At 46.8% G+C, this 22,535-nt stretch overlaps 1 protein-coding gene across 2 annotated transcripts in view; it reads left to right on the forward strand.

Moving 5' to 3' along the window:
• Positions 1-1,352: 1,352 nt before the first annotated feature.
• The window catches only part of Reep1 (receptor accessory protein 1), a 115,789-nt gene continuing 94,606 nt past the window's right edge, over positions 1,353-22,535 (forward strand). For both annotated transcript variants that reach the window (XM_052173915.1, XM_052173916.1), the window contains exon 1: positions 1,353-1,502. In XM_052173915.1, the coding sequence (XP_052029875.1) occupies positions 1,471-1,502 (32 nt within the window). In that variant the 5' untranslated portion in view covers positions 1,353-1,470. The remainder of the gene's footprint in view (positions 1,503-22,535) is intronic.

A 22,535-nucleotide genomic window follows, 5' to 3' on the forward strand; every position in this document is an offset into this window, starting at 1 on the left:
AGGGGGTTGAGACTGGTCTTAGGCCTGTGCTCCTGTTTCTACCTCCCAAGACCTGGAACCATAGGCACATGCCACCATGCATATTCCATCACATTAGAAGGCACCGCTCTTTCAGTGTCTTTCAAAGTCCAAAGTCACCTTGCCTCTGCAAGAAACCATCTTGGGCAGAGCTCCTTTAGAAAAAGCTACAAACTAGGTCTCTACAGAATTTCTCGTACTGGGCACTGAGTTTTACACAACTGAATATCTGCAAAGAGCAGGTCACCAGGACCTAAGCTCCCTGACGGAGGGAGGGAGCAGCAGGGATAAAGGACAAAGGCTTTCAAGTGCTACTGAAGTTGGGCCAGGTCCACCCTTGGGGCGAGCAAAGCAATTCACTCAGCAGGGCTGCAAAATGTAAAGAGATGCCATGAAATTCTGTGATCGAGACAAATCCTGTATGATGCAATAATTTTTAAACGCATTAATGTGTTTTTTATACTGAATGCGGTTTCTGTTTTTGCCCCAGATGCCACATGGTTCTGTTAATGGGTTCGGCTCTCCTTCCCCATTACCTGAGGCTTGAGGATGAATCAGACAAGAGTATATGTGTGGACTGGAAGGTCCAAGGTGCGGATCTGTGGGACAGCTCCCTTGGTGCTTGCCGCCGTGGCTGATGATGATCGGGAGTTATCACAGGGACACCTGCATTGAACTGACTCCTGAATGTTGACCTCTAACGTGTGTGATAGTTCGTGTGCGTGTGCGTGTGCCTGTGCGTGTGTGTGCATGTGACAGAGAGAGAGAGAGAGAGAGAGAGAGAGAGAGAGAGAGAGAGAGAGAGAGAGAGAGAGACTGCAGTAAAAAGAACTGAAGGGACACGTGGTGAATGGTAATAGGGTTGCAGTCAGAGAAGGGATCATGTAGGGACACTAGAGCTCTCAGTGGGCAGACACTTGCTGAGATGCTGAAATGAAGACTTATGGGGTGCCAGTTGAAGACTTCAGGTTTCTCCTGAGGCTAGTATATTATCTAAGAATGACAGAACCTTGTCCAGACAGGTGTAGGCAGGATTTCAAAGTCCAGATTCAGACCTCAGTTTTCCCCTCACGTAATAGTGAAGGTGAAGCAGCCCTCTCTGGGGGTTCAGGAGCCCAGCCCATTGAGCCACCGCACTACGCGGTTTCACGAGGGCGGAGGAGGACCCGCCCTGGCTGCAGCCCTGGGGCTGGGAGGATCCGAGCAGGGGCGGGTCGCGCGGGTGCCCTCACCGCTAGCCGCCCAATCGCCGTGGGCCCGCGGAGCCCCGGGGGGCTGGGGCAGCGGGCGGAACGTGCCGCGGCTGCGCCGACGCGCGAGCGCGGGGCCGGGCCGGGCGGGTGCGCTCAGTCTGGCGGCGGCGGTGGTGCACGGACAGACAGACGTGTCGGGAGCGCAGCACCGCCCGCAGCCCAGCAATCCGGGCCGCGCCCGCCCTCCCGCCCGCCCGCCATGGTGTCGTGGATCATCTCCAGGCTGGTGGTGTAAGTGGCCTCTTCTCCTGTGTCCCTTCTTCCCTTCCCTCCCGATCCCCAAGTCCCCTTAGGGCCGCGCGCCCCTGCGAACCACTAGCCCCGGGTCGCTAGCTATTAATACCCGGCGGTCGCTAAATTTAGCAGGTACAGTAGCTGCCTGGGGACGCGGGCAGCGCGAGGCGGCGTAGGACGCGCGGAGCTACCGGCCCATGGGTTGCCGCGGGCGCAGGCGGCGCCTTTCAGGGGGACGGGGCGTGGGTCCTCGCACCGTGGTGAAGTCGCCCGGGCTGGGCGATGCGTCTCGCCTTGTCTCTGTTGCTTTGTTCCATCCATTCCGGGTGGGGCGGATTTGCAGAGGCCCTGAGTGGGTGCCCCACGCGTCTCCTTTGGAAGAAAATGCCTTGGGCTCTCCTGTCGCCGCCGCGCTTTGTCGGGTGAAAATGACATACAGTCCAGACAAGCGAAGAAGGGCGCTGTCTGAAGGGGTCAAACGCCAGATGGAGGTGGGGCACTCAGTGGAGTAGGGAAAATACTCCTTTTTAGGTTTTTCAAATAGAGGCAAAGGCCGGTGGTAAGTAGATTCGTGTGCATCCTGGAGTAGATGTCTTCGTCCCTCTTGCCTGCTCTCCTTTGCAGAGGTTTGAGAGACAGGGGCAGGCATCTCTAGGAATGCACGGGGAAATTTCCAAGTGACAGACAACACCCCCCCCCCAAGGGCGGTGGCAGTGACACCTCCCAGGCGGTGCAGGAGAGCAGAGTCATCTGGGGTGAGGCCTGTATGAAGTCCATGGGGAGGTGTGTGATGGGGACTTTTTTATTTTCAAGGTTCTTGCCTCTCACCTTCCTACCTGGATCTGGACCATTGAGCTAGCACCTGCTCAGGGGACCTGGGACTGAAATGGGTCTGGGAAGGCTTGGGTGAGGAACGCGTGCCCAGCATTTTCTTTGTCTAAGAAAGAAGGGCTGTTAACTCCCTTTGACAGTGCAGGGCACTACATCTCTTTTCTCCTCTTCTGGACTGATTTGCAAAGCCCTCCAGGATAGCTGTCTTTAAAGTCCTGGCCATTGTCTCTCGGGCATTATTCTCTCTGTTCCTCCCAAAGCCCATCAAGTTGCTCCACAAAGGTCTCTCCAACAGCTGCTGTCAGCTGCTGGGGGTTTCTTCTGTGTCTTCAGGTGGCATGTGAAATATTTCGATTTCTGTGGCATGGCTGGCATCAGTAACAGGGAAGCCACTGGCATGCCTTGCCACGCCTCATGCCCGCCGAAAGCTTGTCTTCTCTGCGGCTTCAGTTTCTTTCCTGAAGGGGTCCTAAGATCTTTGGATTTGCTAGTGACCCCTGGAGGACCTCAGGGTGGGGCAATGGAGCATCTGCTTGCCCGGTGGGCTTTCTCTATAGGTCCTCAACCAGGATCACGCAGCGACTCCGGTTTTCTTACCATCACCCACAGAGAAGGCAGCTGAGGGGGGAGTAGGAAAGATGTGGGATGTTGGGTTGCAACAGTATGTTGTTTCCTTCCAAAGCAACCACACCTTGAAGAACTAAGACTTCAGATGACTTAAATGACCGTGAGAATTGCTCCTGGTCTACAGCTGCTCTCTGGCACCGAAGGCTGGTGGGATTGGAAGGACCTTGAAAAGGTCAAGGATACTTCCAGCCTTGTCCCTAATTCACAATTTAAAGTCAACATGAATTATTAACACCAGGTTTAATCACATTTCTATTTCAAATTAACAATATCCATTGTATAGTATCAGCTGGTGTAAATGAACCGAAATCCAGCTACATCTCTGCCGCAGGAGGAAATCTCATGATAATATAAGGGAGTTATAGTCTTTAAGAATATTAGTTATTCTTATATGTGTGTTTGGATTCAGCCCAATATTCTACATAGGTAAATGGACATTTTATGGTGCAGTGCCAAGGAGTGGGGCTGGGATATTATATTTGGAATTGAGAAAATAAATGGTTCAAAATCCAATTCTCCCTCTTGCCAGCAGACCCTAGTTCATAGCCCTGATTACAACAGATCTCAGTTCCCAAGCTAATTAACTGCACATCCCTGTTGAGGAGGTTTCAATAACACATGACATGTGGATTCCCAAGCACCACAGAGAGCACTAAATCAATGGTGATTCCCGCCGATCCTCAGGGCACACTGCAAAAGGGTGTAAGCACTGCAGGAGGATGAACGGCTTCCTCTTACTTTACACATTGGGGTTCTAGATGAAACACAATTTGAACAACATACAGGTTTATTGCTAATAAAAAATCACTAATCCAGTCCTCCACCCTCATCTATAGAACTGCAGAGGGAATGCACCTTGACCAAGGTCAAAAGCCTAGGTGAAGAAAACGAGTTCTGGATGCTCAGACTGGCGGGTCCATAGCCAAGGACCCCTGCTAGCTCTCCTGAGGCTACCCCTTTAAGGCTCCGTTAGCCCTCTGTCTGAGCTTGTGCTGCGATTTTGTTCATAAATCCCATTTCCTTCCTGTGAGTAGTCTTTTCAAAGTTTTGTAACTACATCAAAGAATATTTAAGGAAGACCCATTACTGTGTTTGAGGATGGAGAGGGAGTGTCTTCCTGTCTTTATGATCCCAGTCATCTAACTGGGACAAGCTGATGCTGCCGATGTCCTTTCTGCCACTGGTCATGAGTACTGTGAGGGATGATTTCCTCCCCAGGCCCCTGCCCCCTCCAAAGGCAACAGCTCCTGTCTCCCCACCCCCTGTTTCCATCCTCCACCTCTTGCTTTAAATTAAGTTCCTGGCATCTAAGCCCACTCAGCAAACATTGATTTTGTTGAAGGAACCCAGAGGCACTAGATACAAGGAAGGAACCTGGTCAGTGCTGTCCTGTGATGGTAGGCATCTCTGTGCTTGTGTCCAGTGGGCACGATGGGTGAGCACTGTTTTGACAAACTTCTTTCTGGCCACCATGTTCCTCCTGACTCCCTGGGCTCAGTTAGGGAGAAATTACCAAAGTCAGTGTAGCAACAAGGTGGGCCTTGTTAGATTGACCCTGCTTGGTGTTTTCATGGGCATGGAAATCACTTACAATCTGCCTGCTTGCCTCTTTATTTGTTCTTAATTAGGGCCTTGCGTGCCGAGGCTGGACTCAAACTCTGTGCATGCTGGTCAAGCACTGTGCTAACTGAGCCAATCCACAGCTCTCGCCTCTTTTCAAATATGTAGCTTTCTTTACAAATAACTCAAGGCCTAAACATGAATGCATTACACACTGGGAGACGATGCTCATGAGTAAATGGATGGAGGGGACACAGAGGCTGCTCTGTGACTCGGGAGAATGTGCCCTTTTGAAGTATCCCAAGATGCCAGTACTCATTGTCTCTGGTAGACTTCTGGCCCAGGTCCAAATGTTGCCAGAATGGATGCAGAGCCTCCCACACAGTGTGTGGTTACAAGACCAAAGTCACTCCTTACTACAGGAGAAAAGGAGAGTCTTCATTCAGTGAAAATTTGTGAATATCTAATGAGTATACTGAAAAAAAAAGAGGTATTTCTACCCTGTGCTGTTTCTGGGATCACTTCTTTGCTGTGCTGTGCTGTGCTGAGGATGGAACTCATGGTCCTGAATATGCTGGGCAAGGACTGGGCAAGGGCTAGACAAGGGCTAGACAAGGACTAGACAAGGGCTAGACAAGGACTAGACAAGGACTAGACAAGGGCTAGACAAAGGCTAGACAAGGACTAGACAAGGACTAGACAAGGACTAGACAAGGGCTAGACAAGGACTAGACAAAGACTAGACAAGGACTAGACAAGGACTAGACAAAGGCTAGACAAGGGCTAGACAAGGACTAGACAAAGACTAGACAAGGGCTAGACAAGGGCTAGACAAGGACTAGACAAGGGCTAGACAAGGGCTAGACAAGGACTAGACAAAGACTAGACAAGGACTAGACAAAGGCTAGATAAGGACTAGACAAGGACTAGACAAGGACTAGACAAGGACTAGACAAAGGCTAGACAAGGACTAGACAAGGACTAGACAAGGGCTAGACAAGGGCTAGACAAGGACTAGACAAAGACTAGACAAGGGCTAGACAAGGACTAGACAAAGACTAGACAAGGACTAGACAAGGGCTAGACAAGGACTAGACAAGGACTAGACAAGGGCTAGACAAAGGCTAGACAAGGACTAGACAAGGACTAGACGAGGGCTAGACAAGGGCTAGACAAGGGCTAGACAAGGACTAGACAAGGACTAGACAAGGACTAGACAAGGACTAGACAAAGGCTAGACAAGGACTAGACAAGGACTAGACAAGGACTAGACAAGGACTAGACAAAGGCTAGACAAGGACTAGACAAGGACTAGACAAGGGCTAGACAAGGGCTAGACAAGGACTAGACAAAGACTAGACAAGGGCTAGACAAGGACTAGACAAAGACTAGACAAGGACTAGACAAGGGCTAGACAAGGACTAGACAAGGGCTAGACAAGGACTAGACAAGGACTAGACAAAGACTAGACACGGGCTAGACAAGGACTAGACAACGACTAGACAAGGACTAGGCAAGGGCTAGACAAGGACTAGACAAAGACTAGACACGGGCTAGACAAGGACTAGACAAAGACTAGACAAGGGATAGACAAGGACTAGACAAAGACTAGATAAGGGCTAGACAAGGGCTAGACAAGGACTAGACAAGGACTAGACAACGACTAGACAAAGACTAGACAACGACTAGACAAGGACTAGACAAGGGCTAGACAAGGACTAGACAAGGACTAGACAAGGGCTAGACAAAGACTAGACAAGGGCTAGACAATGACTAGGCAAGGACTACAAAGGGACTAGGCAAAGTCTAGGCAGAAAGGGCCAGGCAAAGGCCCTACCACTGGCTACACCTACAGCTCTGTCTTAGGTTTTTAGTGCTGTGAACAGACACCATGACCAAGGCAAGTCTTATAAAGGACATTTAATTGGGGCTGGCTTACAGGTTCAGAGGTTCAGTCCATTATCACCAAGGAGGGGCATGGCAACATCCAGGCAGGCATGGTGCAGGAGGAGCTGAGAGTTCTACATCTTCATCTGCAGCCCACTAGGAGATGAGTGACTCCCACATGGTTAGGAGGAGGAACTTAAAGCCCATCCCCACAGTGACACACCTACTCCAACAGGGCCACACCTCCAAATAGTGCCACTCCCTGGGCCAAGCATATTCAAACTATCACAAGCCCCTTTGCAGTTTTTTTTTTTTTTTTAAATGTTAGTTTCTGGGGCTTGGTACACAGATCACTTTTTAAAGAGTCCTTGCCTAGCATACACTAAGCTGTGCATCTCAAAAACATGGTGTGGCATCCCCATAATCCCAATACTGAGAAGGTGAAGACAAGAGTCAGGAGCTGAAGAATAAGTTTAAGATCAGCCCAGGACACAGGAAACCCTCTCTCAAGACAAAACAAGTGAGGACAGTAAGATGACTCAATTAGTAAAATGGGGCTTGCCTCTAAGACTGATAACCTGAATTTGATTTCCAGGTCTCATATGGTGGTGGAAGGAGAGAGCCAACTCCCAAAAGTTGTCCTCTGATCTCTACATATGAGCCATTACATATTTGTAGAGTCACACAAAACAAAATCTAATTTAAAAAAAGGGGAGGCTGGTAAGATGGATCAGCAGGTAAGAGTACTTTCTGCTGGGCCTTGCGACCTGAGTTCAATCCCTGGAAGCCATGGTGGAAAGAGAGGAACCCCTGCTGAAGGTTGCTCTCTCTCTTACCTGAGTGTGGCACACACCTGCATAAGATGTGGTAAACTCTTTACAAATTAAAGCAAACTGAAACGTTAGCTTTAACAAACTACAAAGTGATGCTGAAGGCTGGCTGGGCCCCAGGAGGAGGATTTGGAGTCTGGCAACATTCATGTAAAAGAGAGGAGACTGGAAGCAGCGCCTGTGGGCAGTCCTCAGCTGTTCCCCTTACTGGTGCAAAACAAACGGAAAGAGACTACGAATCCTCAAACAGAAGCCTGCCTTTCTTTGCTCTTAAAATCTGGGATGCAGAAAAAGAGCCCAGCTAATAGAGGGTTCAGGTTCCTTGGGGACCTATTTCCTGGTGCAGCTGTGTGGGTCGCTGTAGAAACTCGGGGGATGCTTCAGTCACATTGGGAGAGGAAAGGCGCTGGCTTGGAAGACAGCCTGAGGGTTCTCCTCTCCACAATTATCCTTCCCGGGGCTAGAGTTCAGAGTTGAGGGGTGGGGGTGGGGCTTTCCTATCTGAGAGATTAAACCTGAGAGGTCACCTGAGAGGTCACCTGAGAGGTGATGGCCAGCATCACTGGGAGGCCCTGATGACTCCAAGGGCCCACGCCCTCAAGGGAGTGAAAAATACCAGCTTAGGGGTCACTACTGCTCAGCTGCCCGTTTCCTAACCCTGCTTGTATGCTGAGAAGGGACATATGCCTGACGTATGGAACATCAGTCTGGGCAAGTTACACGGTCCGCTCAGAGGAGGATGGGTGAGGCCTGACTGCAAACAGAAGATGTAAGACAGGACTTTTTGATCCTGGGGTAGATTTCTAAGAATTCACTAAGCTGGGCAGTGGCAGTGGTGCCACATGCTTTTAATCCCAGCACTTGGGAGGCAGAAGTAGGCCATCCTGGTCTACAGAACACGTTCCAGGACAGCCAAGGACATACAGAGAAACCCTGTCTTTAAAAACAAAAACAAAGAGAAACAAAAGAAGAGGAAGAGGAAGAAGAGAGAAAGAGAAAAAAAGAGAGAAAGGAAGAAAGAAAGAAAGAAAGAAAGAGAGAAAGGAAGAAAGAAAGAAAGGAAGAAAGAAAGAAAGAAAGAAAGAAAGAAAGAAAGAAAGAAAGAAAGAAAGAAAGAAAGAAAGAAAGAAAGAAAGAAAGAAGAAAGACAGACCACTCTAGGACTTGTTCTTGTGAGCATAGGAAACAGAAGCACTAATCCATGTGTCTCCCCTGAGAAGATTGCAAAGTCTAGCAGCATCCGCGCATACCCAAGGCTAAGCCCCTGGTGCAATGTAATCCTCTTAGCTCTACGTTCAAAACACTTCCCCATCCAACCATGGCTCCAACCACTATTTAACACCCTGCTTCCTTTTCTTTCTTTCTTTCTTTCTTTCTTTTTTGTTTTTTTCCTCGAGTCAGGGTTTCTCTGTGTAGCCCTGGCTGTCCTGGAACTGACTCTGTAAACCAGGCTGGCCTTGAACTCAGAAATCTGCCTGCCTCTGCCTCCCAGAGTACTGGGATTAAACGTGTGCGCCACCACTGCCCGGCAACACCCTGCTTCTTAATGTTCGTTTGAACCATTGGATGTGGCTTGCTGGCAGTGGGTGATGCCCTGGCTTTGTTTTCCAGCACCACCACACAAAACAAATAAACAGAAGCAATTCAGGAGAGCTCTCCAAAGCTTGCCCACTTCAGTCCCTGCCCCTCTAATGATTTATTTAAAGTGGTCAAGAATGTGGCCAGGCACAATGGCTCAGACCTTTAATACTAGGACCTGGGAGGGAGAGGCAGGGTGATCTCTGTGAGTTCAAGGCCAGCCTAAATAGTGAGATTTGACCTAAAATGAAATATTTCATTCCTGTTTTGAGTCCTGTTTCTTGAAATACTGGGGAGGGGGCACTTTTCCTTATAAAAGTGAATTAGAAAATTAAAAGACATTCTAAGCTAGGCAGGGTCATTAACATCTGTAATCTCAGCACTCAGGAGGCTGAGGCAGGAGGATTCCCATGTGTTTGAAGCCAGCTTGAGTTACATAGTAAATTCCAAAAGAGTCTGGACTCAGAGTGAGACCATGTTTCAAAAACCAAAAATAGCAAACAAAGTTTCTAAAACTATGAGATAAAATACAACAGCATACCTCTTAAGACATAGCTGAGGGTTTTTTAAAAAAAGAATTGTTTATTTTATGAATTCAGGTGCTCTGTTTACATGTATACCAGAGAAGGGAATCTGATTCCATTTCCGATGGTTGTGAGCCACCATGTGGTTGTTGGGACTTGGCCTCAGGACCTCTAGATGAGCAGCCAGTGCTCTTAACCGCTGAGCCATCTCTCCAGCCCTATAGCTGAGTTTTTAAGTAACAGAGGCAAAGACCCCAAGTCAGGCAGTCAAGACACTTAAATTCAAGCCCCGGTTTCCATTCACTGGCTAAGTGACCCCATCAATTTCTTAAAGATAGAATTACAAATCATTCATCTTTATGTCTGTGGTACCTAGCGTAGGGCCCAGCACCAAGGAAGTAATCAATAATGGACACCAAATTGATTATTAAGTCAGCCAAGTGATGACCGAATGAATCAGTCTTGAGGAAAGATGGGAGTTTGGATCTTTAATGTCCCCAAAGGCCCATGTGTGGAAAGCCATGCTTGTGCCTACTGCCTGAGATGGCCAGAGAGCATGCCAAGTCCCTTGTGCTGATGAGAACTAGCCTGGATCCTTTGGCAAGACCAGCAAGTCCTCTTAACTGCTTAATCACTCTTCAGCCCTGACTCCCCGTTCCTTGAGACAGGATTTCTCACTGGCACAGAGCTTGCCAAGCAGGCTAGGCTGGCTGTCCTGTGAGCTCTAGCACTGCGTTTGCAAGCATGTGCCACCATGCCTAACTTTTTTAAAATATGGGTTCTGGGCATGGGACTCTGGTCTTCGTTATTGCAAAGCGAACATTTATCAACCAAGCTATGTCCCCAAGTCTTGTTATGGCTTTTGTTCCATTTCCCTGAACCCTTAATGAGACTAAGTTATTAAGACTGTGTGACCATTGGCTGTTCACATTCTCTCTCCTGTGAAGTGCCTGCTCAAACCTGGCCAGTGTTCCTGCACTTCCTCCCTTCCTGTAGAAGGAGCTCTTTAGATGTCCTGTATGCTATTCTGCTCACATCTATGTGTTACAATGTCACCTCTTTTTCTTTGCTTATTCTCCCATTTTCTTTGCTTATTCTTTGCTTGTTCTCCCGTTTATTTTGATGTGCAGAATTTCTTGGTATTCATGTCATAGATTTATCAACTCTTTTGGCTCATAGCATTGTTAAATATTTATTTATTCCATGTGTATGTACGTGTGTCTGAGTGCTCAGAGAAACCATGCACTCAGAGGTGCCCTTGGAAGCCAGAAGATAGGTAATTTCCGGATGTGATCCCTCCAGTGAGGATTCTGGGAACCAAACCCAGCTCCTTTGCAAGAGCAGCATGTGCTCTTAACCTCCCGGCCATGTCTCCAGTCCCTTACTTGAAGTATTGCTAGAGCCTGTGACTCCTTCCCTCCCTGAACTCATGAGCCTACTGTGTTGTTCCTGACAGTTTTATGATTTTCCTATTCACATGTCATCTTCTGATCCACTCTGAGCTGGGTTTATGTATCACAGCAAGCAGGTACCTGTTTCTTCCCCACATAGAACACCAGACAGTCCAGTTCCATGTATTAGCGGGTAGTCCTTTCTCTGCACTTCTGCAGTGTCCAGGATATCATAAACTGGTTCCCCAAGTGTGTGGGTGTTTCTGGACTCTGCTCTATCAGTGAGTACTTTGTCTGGATTTACCCCAGCATCATACTTTTAGTTACCAAAGCTTATGAAAAGCCCGAGATCTGGCAGGACAGGTTTTCACCTTGCTCTTCTTCAGGAATGATGTCTTAGTGTTTGCTCCTTCATGTGGTGTGTGTGTGTGTGTGTGTGTGTGTGTGTGTGTGTAATAATGAGAAGCTGATATTTAGGTTCTCTTTTACCTCAGAATTATTCATTGTTTTAAAAAAGAAAGTGTACTGTACTTTAGTGTTCTATAGTGTAGTATAGTATACTATAGTATAGTATAATGAACTGTGGGGCACTGTAGGGTAGTATACTGTAGTTTACTGTACTGTAGTGTAGTGCACTGTAGTGTAGTGTACTGTAGTATAGCATACAGTACTGTAGTATAGTGTAGTGTACTGGAGTGTTCTGTAATATAGTGTACTGTAGTGCAGTGCACCATAGTATAGTGTACTGTTCTGTAGTATAGTGTAGTGCACTGTAGTATAGTATACTGTACTATAGTGTACTGTAGTGTACTGTTGTGTAGTGTACCGTAGGGTTGTGTAGTGTAGTGTACAGCGTATGCGTGCCTACAGAGTCCTGAAGACTGCTCTGGCTCTCCTGGAGCTAGTGTTAGAGGAGATTGCGAGCCCTCTGACAAGGATGCTGGAGACCGCACTCTGGTCCTTGGCATAAGCTCATAATCCTCTTTAGTATGTATTTAGTTCATTTTTAATGACTTTTGATAACATTTTACTTTATTTTTGAAACAAATTATCACATGATAGTCTAAGCTGGCCTGAAACTCACCATGTAATCAACTCACGGCCTGGAATTATGCTCCTGCCTCAGCTTCTGTTCTGAGTCACAGGTGTGATTCACAATGCCTGGCTAATTTCATCATTTGTGTGGTGAATGCCATGTAAGCCGTTTGTTTGGTTTACTCTCTGGTCTTTGGTGTTTGTCAGTGCCAGAGTTTAGTGTCTTAGAGAACTTGTTATTTTCCAACATGATTATTAGGCAATACCGTCTTGACAAATGCTAGATTCTTGAGGATTCTCGCCCAGCAAGAACCTCAGTCTTATGAAGATACTACAATGCTACAAAGTCTTTCCAGTCATGACTCCTTCCCCTCCCCTCACAGCATTGTTAGGTCCCTCAGTGCCTGAGACTAAAAGTGGAGAAGGTGGACACTCTTGCTTTGTTCCTGATTTAAGAAGGAATGTTTCTGGATTTTCAGGTGCTGTCCTTTTCTTTTTCTTTCTTTCTTTCTTTTTCTTTCTTTCTTTTCTTTTCTTTCTTTTCTTTTCTTTTTTTTTACACTCCAGATTTTATTCCCCTCTAGGTCCATACTCCGACTGTTCCACATCCCATACCTCCTACCCACCCCCTGTTTCCACAAGGGTGTAACCCCCTCACCAGACCTCTAAAATTCCTGGGGCCTCCAGTCTCGTGAGGGTTAGGTGCATCTTCTCTGACTAAACCCGGACCTGGCAGTCCTCTGCTGTATATGTGCTGGGGGCCTCCTATCAGCTGGTATATGCTGCCTGGTTGGTGATCCAGTGTCTAAGAGATCTTGGAGGTCCAGGTTAATTGAGACTACTGGTCCTCCTACAGGGTCACCCTCCTCCTCAGATTCTTCCAGCTTTTCCCTAATTCAACCACAGGAATCAGCAGCTTCTGTCCATTGGTTGGATGTAAATATCTGCATCTGATTCTTTCAGCTGCTTTTTGGGTCTTCCAGAGTATAGTCATGCTAGGTCCCTTTTTGTGAGTGCTCCATAGCCTCAGTAATTAGTGTCAGGCCTTGGAGCCTCCCCTTGAGCTGGATCCCACTTTTGGACCTGTCGCCGGACCTTTTTTCCTCAGCCTCTTCCCCATTTCCATCCCTGCAGTTCTTTCAGACAGGAACAATTATGGGTCAGAGTTCTTGCTGCATGCTGAGAACATCCAACATAATGTATCCAATGAGAATGCTAGAAGCGGTGTGAGGATATAGAGGCAGTATTGATACTGCATTTAGTAAATGACTCCAAGGAATAAGTCCTAAAAAATATTGACCTAAGAAAAAGTGTGGAGATTCCTTTAAAGATATTGAATAAAGCCAGACAGAGTGCTCACATCTGAAATTCCAGGACTCAGGGAGGCAAGGCATGAGTTCAAGACTAGCCTTGGCTACAAAGTACGTTCCAAGACAGCCTGGACTGAAGAGTGGTATTGTAAGTCCCAGCAGAACTAACTGCATCCTCTTCCGCTGAGGCCAGAAAAAGCAGCCCCGGTAGAGGAAGGGGATCCAATAGCAGGCAACAGAGTCTGAGTCAAAGACAGCCCCAGTCGTTAGGGACCCACACAAAGATCAAGCTGCAGACAGCCCCAGTCGTTAGGGATCCACACGAAGATCAAGCTACACATCTGCTACATATATGTAGGGAGCCTAGGTCCAGTCCATACAGACAGGGCAGATTGGAACCCAGCGGGCAGGGGATGGAATTGGGAGGGTGATACCTTGACGAGAGGTCAGAGGGGGCTGCAATTGGTATTGTAAGGTAAATAAATAAATCAATTAATGAAAAACAAAGCAAAAAAACCCCTTCAAAATGAAAAAGTGACACCTTATTTTAAGAAACAAGCAAACAAATAAAAAACAAAGAAACAAAGAAACAAAGGAGAAAAGAAAAAAGCAAAGAAGGAGAGAAGGAATGAACTGGCCATCTACAATATTTCCATAGAACAAGCATGTGGGCCCAGTAGCCTTCCGGGCAGGTTCTGCTCACTATCCAAAAACACATCAATCTTACAGAAAGGCAATGAAGACTTAACAGTAAAATTTATGTATGCATTTTGCCATTTGGCAATCTAGGCACAGTCTCACTAGAGGCACTAAATAAAATATAATGTATTTGTTCATGCTGTCTATTATTAGCAAACTACCATTTAATTTTTAAAATTGCATCTATTTATTTGTATGTGCACGCATGTGGAGGTTAGAGGACGTCTCTGGGAGTTGGTTCTTTTGTCCTACCAGGGATAGGGGACAGGTCATCAGGCATGGAGGCAAGCACCTTAATCTGCTGACCCATCGCAGCAGCCCACATTGTTAGGTTTTGTCTGTCTCCCTTCCCTTCCCTTCTCCCTTCTCCCTCTCTTCCCTTTTCCTCCCTCCCTCCTTCCATCTATCCCTCCCTTCCTCCTTTGATAAAGTCTCATCATATAGCCCAGACTGCTGTAGAACTCACTATGGAGCCCAGGCTAGCCTAGGATTAATTTTTCTCTTGCCCAACCTCCTAAATCCTTAGATTTTAGGTGTAATTTTTACACTTTTATTATATTTTAGAAATGCGATTTTCTTCTGGCAGTAAAACTTGGTGATATGATTGATAACTCTTCTTTCAAATATGTTTGGCATGTTTATTTTATACTCTGATTTTGATAGTCCTAGCATTTAAAACTTTTTTTTTGAAACAAGAATTCACTTTAGCCAAGACTGGCCTGGAATTTACTCTATAGACCAGGTTGCCATCAAACTTATGTCAATGCTCCTGCCTCAACCTTCTCAGTATTAGGATTATAGGTGTGTACCATCATGCTTGGCTCCAATGCTATTTTTAAATTTTAAATTAATTTATCTTTGGGGAAATAGGGGGAGCTATGGAGGTCAGAAGACAACTTTTAGGAGTCAGTTCTTTCCTACCATTGTGTGGTTCCGAGCATCAAAGTGGGGTCACCCTCCCACTGCCCCCATGCTGTTTTTAGCCATGTTTGCAGCCTCTTCTCCCCTTGTCTCAGAGTGCATGTCTGTTCACTTTACTCACCGAGTTCCTGTGGCTTAGGACTTTATCATAGGAATTCTTGGAGCAGAACTTGTGCTGTGTGTCCAGGGACTCTTATAGTTTTATAGTGCTGCACAACTAGAAAGTAAATTCTTGAGTGACAGGCTCCACACAAGAGCCACAGACTATCTAAAACACCTCAGTGTTACCCATGGGAAATGTCCCTTCAAGTTGTTGGTCAGGGGAGTCCAAGAGACTTCCAAAACAATGGCGTTTTCATGGCCCTTGGCTGCCTGCTCTGGGACTCTGAAGTCAGACCTTACATCTAAAGATGCCACACACACACCTCCAAAACTTTAACCCAGATTTGCTCCTGCCTAAAGGAAATACAGGGACAAAGTGTGGAGCAGAGACAGAAGGCAAGGCCATCCAGAGACTGCCCACCTGGGGATCCATCCCACATGCAGACACCAAACCCAGACACTATTGTAGATACCTATAAGTGCTTGCTGACTGGAGCCTGATACAATTGTTTTCTGAGAGGGTCTGCCAGGTCCTCACCAATACAGATGTGGATGCTCGCAGCCGACCACTGGACTGAGCACAGGGACCCCAGTGGAGGAGTTAGGGGAAGGACTGAAGGAGCTGAAGAGGCCTTATCTGGCATCAATGGGAGGGGAGGCCCTTGGTCCTGTGAAGACTTGATGCTCCAGTGTAGAGAAATGCTAGGACGGTGAGGCAGGAGTGGGTGGGTGAGTGGTAGAAACAGTGTAAGGGAGGATGGGATGGGGGTTTTCAGAGGGGAAACTGGAAAAGGGGATAACATTTGAAATGTAAACAAATAAAATATCTTATTTGAAAAAAAAAGATGCCACAAATTATAGACATGGAATGTGGAGGAATCGAGCTGGAACTGACTTGGAAATCTTCTCCCTGAGGACTGTTCTCAGAGTATCAGAATGTGCTGTGCAAGCTGCTGAGGAAGAGGACCTCCATGTAGTCCTTCCCACCTGTAGTGCATGACTCAGGTGGATGACTGCTCTGGCAAGAGAGCCACCATGGTGCAATGATGGCTCTTCTATCTTGGGGGTTACCAACAGTTGTCGAATTAGACTTTGGACCCTCTCAACGGGAGAGAACTGACACCCGTCTTTTTATTTTTGACTACTGGGCTAACAAAAACTAAGGTGCAAACTTTAATGAGAACAAAATTTTATAGTCTCAGGAGAAACAATTTTTTTGCCCAGTGTCACTGCTAAAGAATGTACCTTCATGCAGGGTGGAATGTTTTCTCTAGGCTGCTCTTTTCCTGATAATGAGGTTCTTTTACACTTTTATTATAGTTTTACTTATTTATTTATTTTGGGAGCGTGTGTGTGTGTGTGTGTGTGTGTGTGCTTGTGTGTGTGTGTATGCATGTGTGTGCATGTGTGTATGTATGTGTGTATGTATGTGTGTATGTGTATGTGTGTGTATGTATGTGTATGTGTGTATGTATGTGTGTATGTGTATGTGTGTATGTATGTGTATGTATGTATGTGTATATGTGTGTATGTATGTGTATGTGTGTATGTGTGTGTGTATGTGTGTATGTGTGTATGTGTATGTATGTGTGTATGTATGTATATGTGTGTATGTATGTGTGTGTATGTATGTGTAGGTGTGTATGTGTGTGTATGTATGTGTGTATGTGTGTGTATATATATATGTGTGTGTTTGTGTGTGCGTGCACACGTGTGTGTGTGTATGTGTGTGTATATGTATGTGTGTATGTATGCATGTGTGTATGTATATGTGTGTGTGTGTGTGTGTGTGTGTGTGTGTGTGTCAGAAGACAAATTTCAAGAGTCCAGTTTTTGTCTTCCACCATGTGGGTTGTGGGGATTGATCTCAAGTAGTTATGTTTGTTAGCGGGCTCCTCTGCCAACTGAACCATCCTGAGGTCTTTGATCATGGAGTTCTTTGGAGTCAGTATTAGTTCCCTGATGCTGCTATAACAAAGCACCATGAGCTAGATGGCCTATCATGAGAGAAATTTATTCTTCACAGTTCTGAGGTCAGGGAAGCTGAGGTTAGTGCAGGTGGGGCCAGCCTTGGAGGAGGGGATTCCTACACCCAAGGGACTGTCAGCATCATTGTCTTCCTCCGCCTCTGTCACCACCTGACCTTCTTCTTAAATGGCTGTCTGCTCTCCTCTTCTCTGAAGGACACCAGTCACATTGAATTTTAACCCTCTGTAATGGCGTTGCCTTTAGCCTGTTTCCAACTAAGGTCGTATTTAAAAATCTGGGGTGAGGACTTTAGCATATCTTCTGGAGGGACATAAATTAATGCATGGCAAACTCTAATCCATGGAGAGAGGTGTTTAAAACCAGTTCTATACAAGCGTGCTCTGGGGACCCATATCGCTGGGAATTGATCAGAACTGAAAATGCTCAGCACAGCACTTCTGGAATACTGAATGAAACTACCTGAAGGCGGAGCTCAGGTGTCTGTATGTTAATAAACATATGCTCCAAACCCACCACCCACTGCCCTAGATCTCATTGCCTGGTTTGTGTTGCCTTGGGTCTGGCCTCCGAGGCATCCCTACATTAATACGCCTGCTTACAAAATAGTTTATACTGATTACATCTTCAAATCTAAAAGAATCTTTGAGCCGGGCAGTGGTAGCGCACACCTGTAATCTCCTCACTTTGGGAGGCAGAGGCAGGCAGATTTCTGAGTTCGAGGCCAGCCTGGTCTACAGAGTGAGTTCCAGGACAGCCAGGGCTACACAGAGAAACCCTGTCTCGAGAAAACCAACTCCAAAAAAACCAAAAAGTATTAAATAAATAAATAAAATCTTTGAAATTCATAAAAATATCAGAAACACACTGCAACAGTGCATTATTCTTGATACAACAACAACACTATTCCTTTCTGCATAAATACACACGCTATTTCCCACGGAACCATCTGAAGGTAGCTGCAGACATCCCCAGTCAGCGTGTCACTCAAGGGCAGGGTTATTGTCCTGTGCCAGTGGCATTTAGATGTGTTCATCCCCATACTTCTTTATTCTTAAAAAAGAAGAAGAATTGGGAGAGAAAAGTTCCTTCTTCCCCCAAACTTTTGGTTATCTAGCTTTATCTTTCAAGATTTACCACATTAAAATGAAAACAAAGGCATTCTGGAGTATGTATATATTTATATTTGAGTTTTTGAGAGAACTCATCATTTGGCCCAGACTGCCCTTGAACCTGCTATGTAGTTAAGGATGGAGATGGCTCAGCAGGTAGACGCAGTTGCTGCCAAGGCTGGCTACCTAAGTTTAATCGCAGGGACCTACATGATGATGGGAGGAAAAAACAGCTTCCCAGAGCTGTCCTCTGGCCTCACACAACTAACATGGCAAAGACTAGCACACACATAACACACACTCAGATGGAGAGAGAGGGAAAGAGAGAGAAAATAAATACACTTTAATTTAAAAAAGAAAATCACATTCCCAGAACACAAAAAGTGTTAAGGAGGTCATTGTACCTCTCTTCCAGTCTCTTCCACATCGAGTTGGTTGCCATGTGAAACTGGAAACCTTGTTAAGGAAGGGTGATCTCCGTTTCACTTTAAATGGATCTTCTATCCACACATGAGAACATCATGCTGTGGTCATTTGGAAACTGTGATATGTTTTATTATTCAGCATAAAAAATGAAGTTCATGAATGTCAGCTTTAATCTCATCAGAAAGTCCCTGCGGGCTGCAGAGGTGGCTCTGCAGTACAGTATTTCCTGAGCAAGCCTGAGGCCCCGGTTCTCATCCCAGCAGCCTTGTTGTCTCTTACCTCAGTATTGAGGAGGCAGGCATGGCAGTATCCTTAAGGCTGGCTAACCAGCCAATCGGACTGAGCTGGTGAGCTCCAGTTTGTCTTAGGAAATAAGGTAGACACAAGATATCTTATCAGGTAAAGGTAGTAGGGACCTGAGTTCAATCCCTGGAACCCACACGGTGGGCTCTTCAAAGTTGTCATTGACCTCTCTCTACACACACATACCAGGTGACTGTGTACATGCACACACACACACACAAACACAAATAAATTTAAATGAGTTTTTTTTTGGTTGTATGTAACTGGGTGAGCAATCTGCACAATCTACATCTTCATCCCCAAACCTAAACACTTGCTGAAAGATTTACCGCAGTTATTTTCTATGCTAGAGTAAGTTGGGATATCCTGTCAGGTGCTGCTGGAAATCACTGTCCCCTTTTTATCTTTTGTGTTTGAGGTTTGAAGATACCATTCTTATTGTAAAGATTGAAATACTGACTCAAAGATGTCTGGGACAACACTGACTTTTAGGGAGTCTTGGTCCAACAGCTCAGCACTGGTACCAAATTAGCAGGTTTTCTAGTCTCTCCTCCTCAGCCCTTGGTGGCTCCTGTGTCACTACAGCATGACTCATGGCAGCCAAGGGGCTTTGGATTCATCTATATCTAAGAGAACTGAGAGTCTCCCTATAGAAGAAGACAAGAAAGTTCTTCTACAGAGGCCCCTAGAAAGCATCTTTGAGTTTGCTCACCAGCCTGTCCTTCTATCATTACTACAGCAGAGAAATGGGATATGCAAGTGACTTAAAACAGCCAGGACCCACCAAACATCTGAGGATAGGTCCACTTCACTGAGCACAGGGGCCACTGGAGTTGAGGGGATAGGGCAGAGGAGGAGAGAATATTGTGGGTCCCTTTCCAAAGTAAGAGCCAGCTGAATGGTGGACTACAAAAACCGCAGACACCTACAAAGGAATCTGTCGGTATCCACAATTCTATAAAACACTTCACTGGACTCGGAAGATGGCTTGTTGAATAAAGGCACTTGCTGCCGAGCTTGTTGACCTGAGCTTGATCCCTGGGACCCACCGTGGAGGAAGGAGAGAACTGACTCCCACAAGTCGTCCTCTGGCCGTACATGTGTGCTGTGACACTCATGTGCCCACTCTACCGCAACTTTACTGAGTTCCTGCAATGCGGCAGATACTGCCCCACACTGCCTGTCACAATGCAGACACAGCACATAGCTTTGTAAGCCACCACTGTGGGCGAGTATAGGTGACAGGAAGCCATCTGCAGGCACTGGCGTCATGGCATTCTCTATGTAAATAATAATTTCATACAAGGTCAGCATGACAGTGCCTTTCCCAAATGATGGACTTATAACCCAGGGTTTCATAGCCTTCCCTGGGCCATTGTCAGTCAAAGGCAGCCAAGTCACGATGGGGTCAGTAGCACCATCTGGTCCTGGATGAGTAGGACTCTTGATTATAGATTCAGATCTTTGCTGAGCTGTGACACCCTGGGCGAAGAACTGAACTTCTCGGAGCCCCCAGGGGGCACCATGGGACTGACTGTACCTCCTGCTGGGCAAGATCGCTAATTGCTCACTCATTCCAATGGCAAATCTCCAGAAGCGACCATTGCTCTCGGACTCTCTGGCATCTAAGGGAACCTCAGGGCCTTTGATGTTTATTGTGAGGAGCTGTTGAAGACAGGAGCCCAGGGGAGAATCCTCAGGAACTGCCTCCCCTTGCTCACTCTGGGGAATAGAACCAGGCAAGAAAGTCAGGCCTAGCAGGCAAGCGGTTACTGTGGTGTTTACCCACCCAGGCCAGGAGAACAATCTTAGGGACTACTGGCCAGGCCTTGACCATATTCTTTTGTGACAGGCTAGCCCTTTTGCTGGATTTCCTGTCCTGAATGGCTCAGTTCTAGCCAGCTTGCTCAGCCTACCTGAAGCAGCCCCCTCTCAAAGAGTCTGGGATCCAAAGTCTGAGGTCATCCTGGCCCAGCCCAGCCCTGCAGTATCCTCAGAGGCACGGCAGGCTCAGCGCTTCCCCGGAGGCCAACTCATCCAGCTTAATGAGGCTCTGGGTAGAGAGGTGGTTTCCTTGCGGGGCCTGGCAGTTCCCCAGCTGCCATGGATACCTAGGCGGCTGAGCTGCTGACTCTACACTGGCAGGAGCATGAGGTCAGCTGCAGTTGTAGCATGCTTGTCACCAGGCTGAGTAAAATTGCTTAGGGGTTGAAGCTTGAATCCCAGGAGGAAAATTTGGCAGTTTCCTGGGTAGATAGTCAGAACCAATTGCTGTGGGTTTGTCTTTTATTGATGCGTGACTGAGATCCTAAACTCCCTTTTCATATGTTGTGGGATTTATGGTCATGGATATACTGGTTGGAGAGAAAAACAGCTTATAGATGCTTCATGGGCTTGCAGGGTTTTAGGCTGGAATCAGTGACCAACACTTAAGACCGAGAGGTACAACTCCAGAAATACAAATGGGAACAATAAGCAGCTCTGGGTTGGGGATGTAGTTTGGAGAGTTGAGTGCTTATTTAGAATGTGCAAAGGCCCTGCTTCTGTTTGTATGTCCTACACTAGACATGGTGACGCACACCTGCAGGCCAGCACTGGGGCGGTGGAGGAGGGAGGGCCAGACATTCAAGGTCTTCCTCTTCTACATAGTGAAATTGAGGCCAGCCTGAGATACCCTGTCTCAAAAGCAGTCAAGTTCTGGATGGTTCCAGCAGGGCAGCGTTGGTTGAGCTCTGCATGGCTGCCTCTGGGGCACAAGCTCCCCAAGGCGGTGATGGCAGGCTGAGTGCCCCAGCTTGGCTCAGTGCCCCAGCTCGCACTCTTTTCCGTCACTAGCCTGGCCCTTGGGTCTGCATTGCAAGAGCAACTGGGGGGAGGGGAAACAGAGAGCAGAAAAACAATGAGGTCACAATGGCTCCAGCTGGTTTAAACATGTTATATAGAAAAATAGTCATAGCCTGATTCAGTCATGGCTCTGCCGACTGAGCATTTGGTCGCTTCAGTGAATGGCTGGCCTTGTCTGGGTCCCAGGTTCACATTCACAGAAACGAAGGAGTCGGGGACTAGGTAACATATTCCTCCGTTCTAAGAAATAGAATTCTGAGAAACTGAGGAAGGAAAGAGGGAAAGAAAGGGAACTGAACAGCACCAACTGAAAGAGAGAGACTGTCACCTCTGGGGCTGGGGGATGGCTCAGTTGGGAAAGTGCTTGCTTTGCAAGCATGAGGGCCTTAGTTCCACCCCCAGAGTCCACATATAAATCTGGGCACAGGGAGTTGGGGGAGAGCGATGGCTCAGTGGTTAAGAGGTCAGGAATGTGTGCTGTTCCTGCAGAGGACAGGAGTTCAGGTCTAGAACCCACATCTGGCCATTCACAACCACCTGTAACTTCTCCTCCAGGGGGTCTGACTGTCCTGGCTTCTAGGACACCAATTTCATGTGTATATACCCTTAAATACAAATATAAAATAAATCTTACCAAAACCCAGGCATTGCAGTGTCACCTGTAATCTTGGGGTTGAGATAGGAGGCAGAGATGGTTGGTTCTTAGAGCTTGCTGGCCGACACACTTCACAAGTAGTGTTCTGCTTGGTTGAGGGCCAGGCCAATAACAGACCCTGTCTCAAACAAAAGGAGGCAGACACCTGAGAACCAATATTTGAGGCTGTCCTCCTGACCTTCACCCAAACATTTATGCACACGAGAACACTTCTGCATGTGCGCATGCACACTGACACATACACACAAACACAAACACACACATATACTTCTTATTTTCTGATTTTGGTTTGTTATCTTTTAAATAGTTTTTTTCATATAATATAATCCTGATTATGGTTTCTCTTTTCCTATGACTCCTAATTCCCTCATCTTTCCTCCATTCAGATCCAGACCCTTTCTGTCTCTCC

The sequence above is a fragment of the Apodemus sylvaticus genome, chromosome 2 (genome assembly GCF_947179515.1).
Source record: "Apodemus sylvaticus chromosome 2, mApoSyl1.1, whole genome shotgun sequence".
NCBI lineage: Eukaryota > Metazoa > Chordata > Mammalia > Rodentia > Muridae > Apodemus > Apodemus sylvaticus.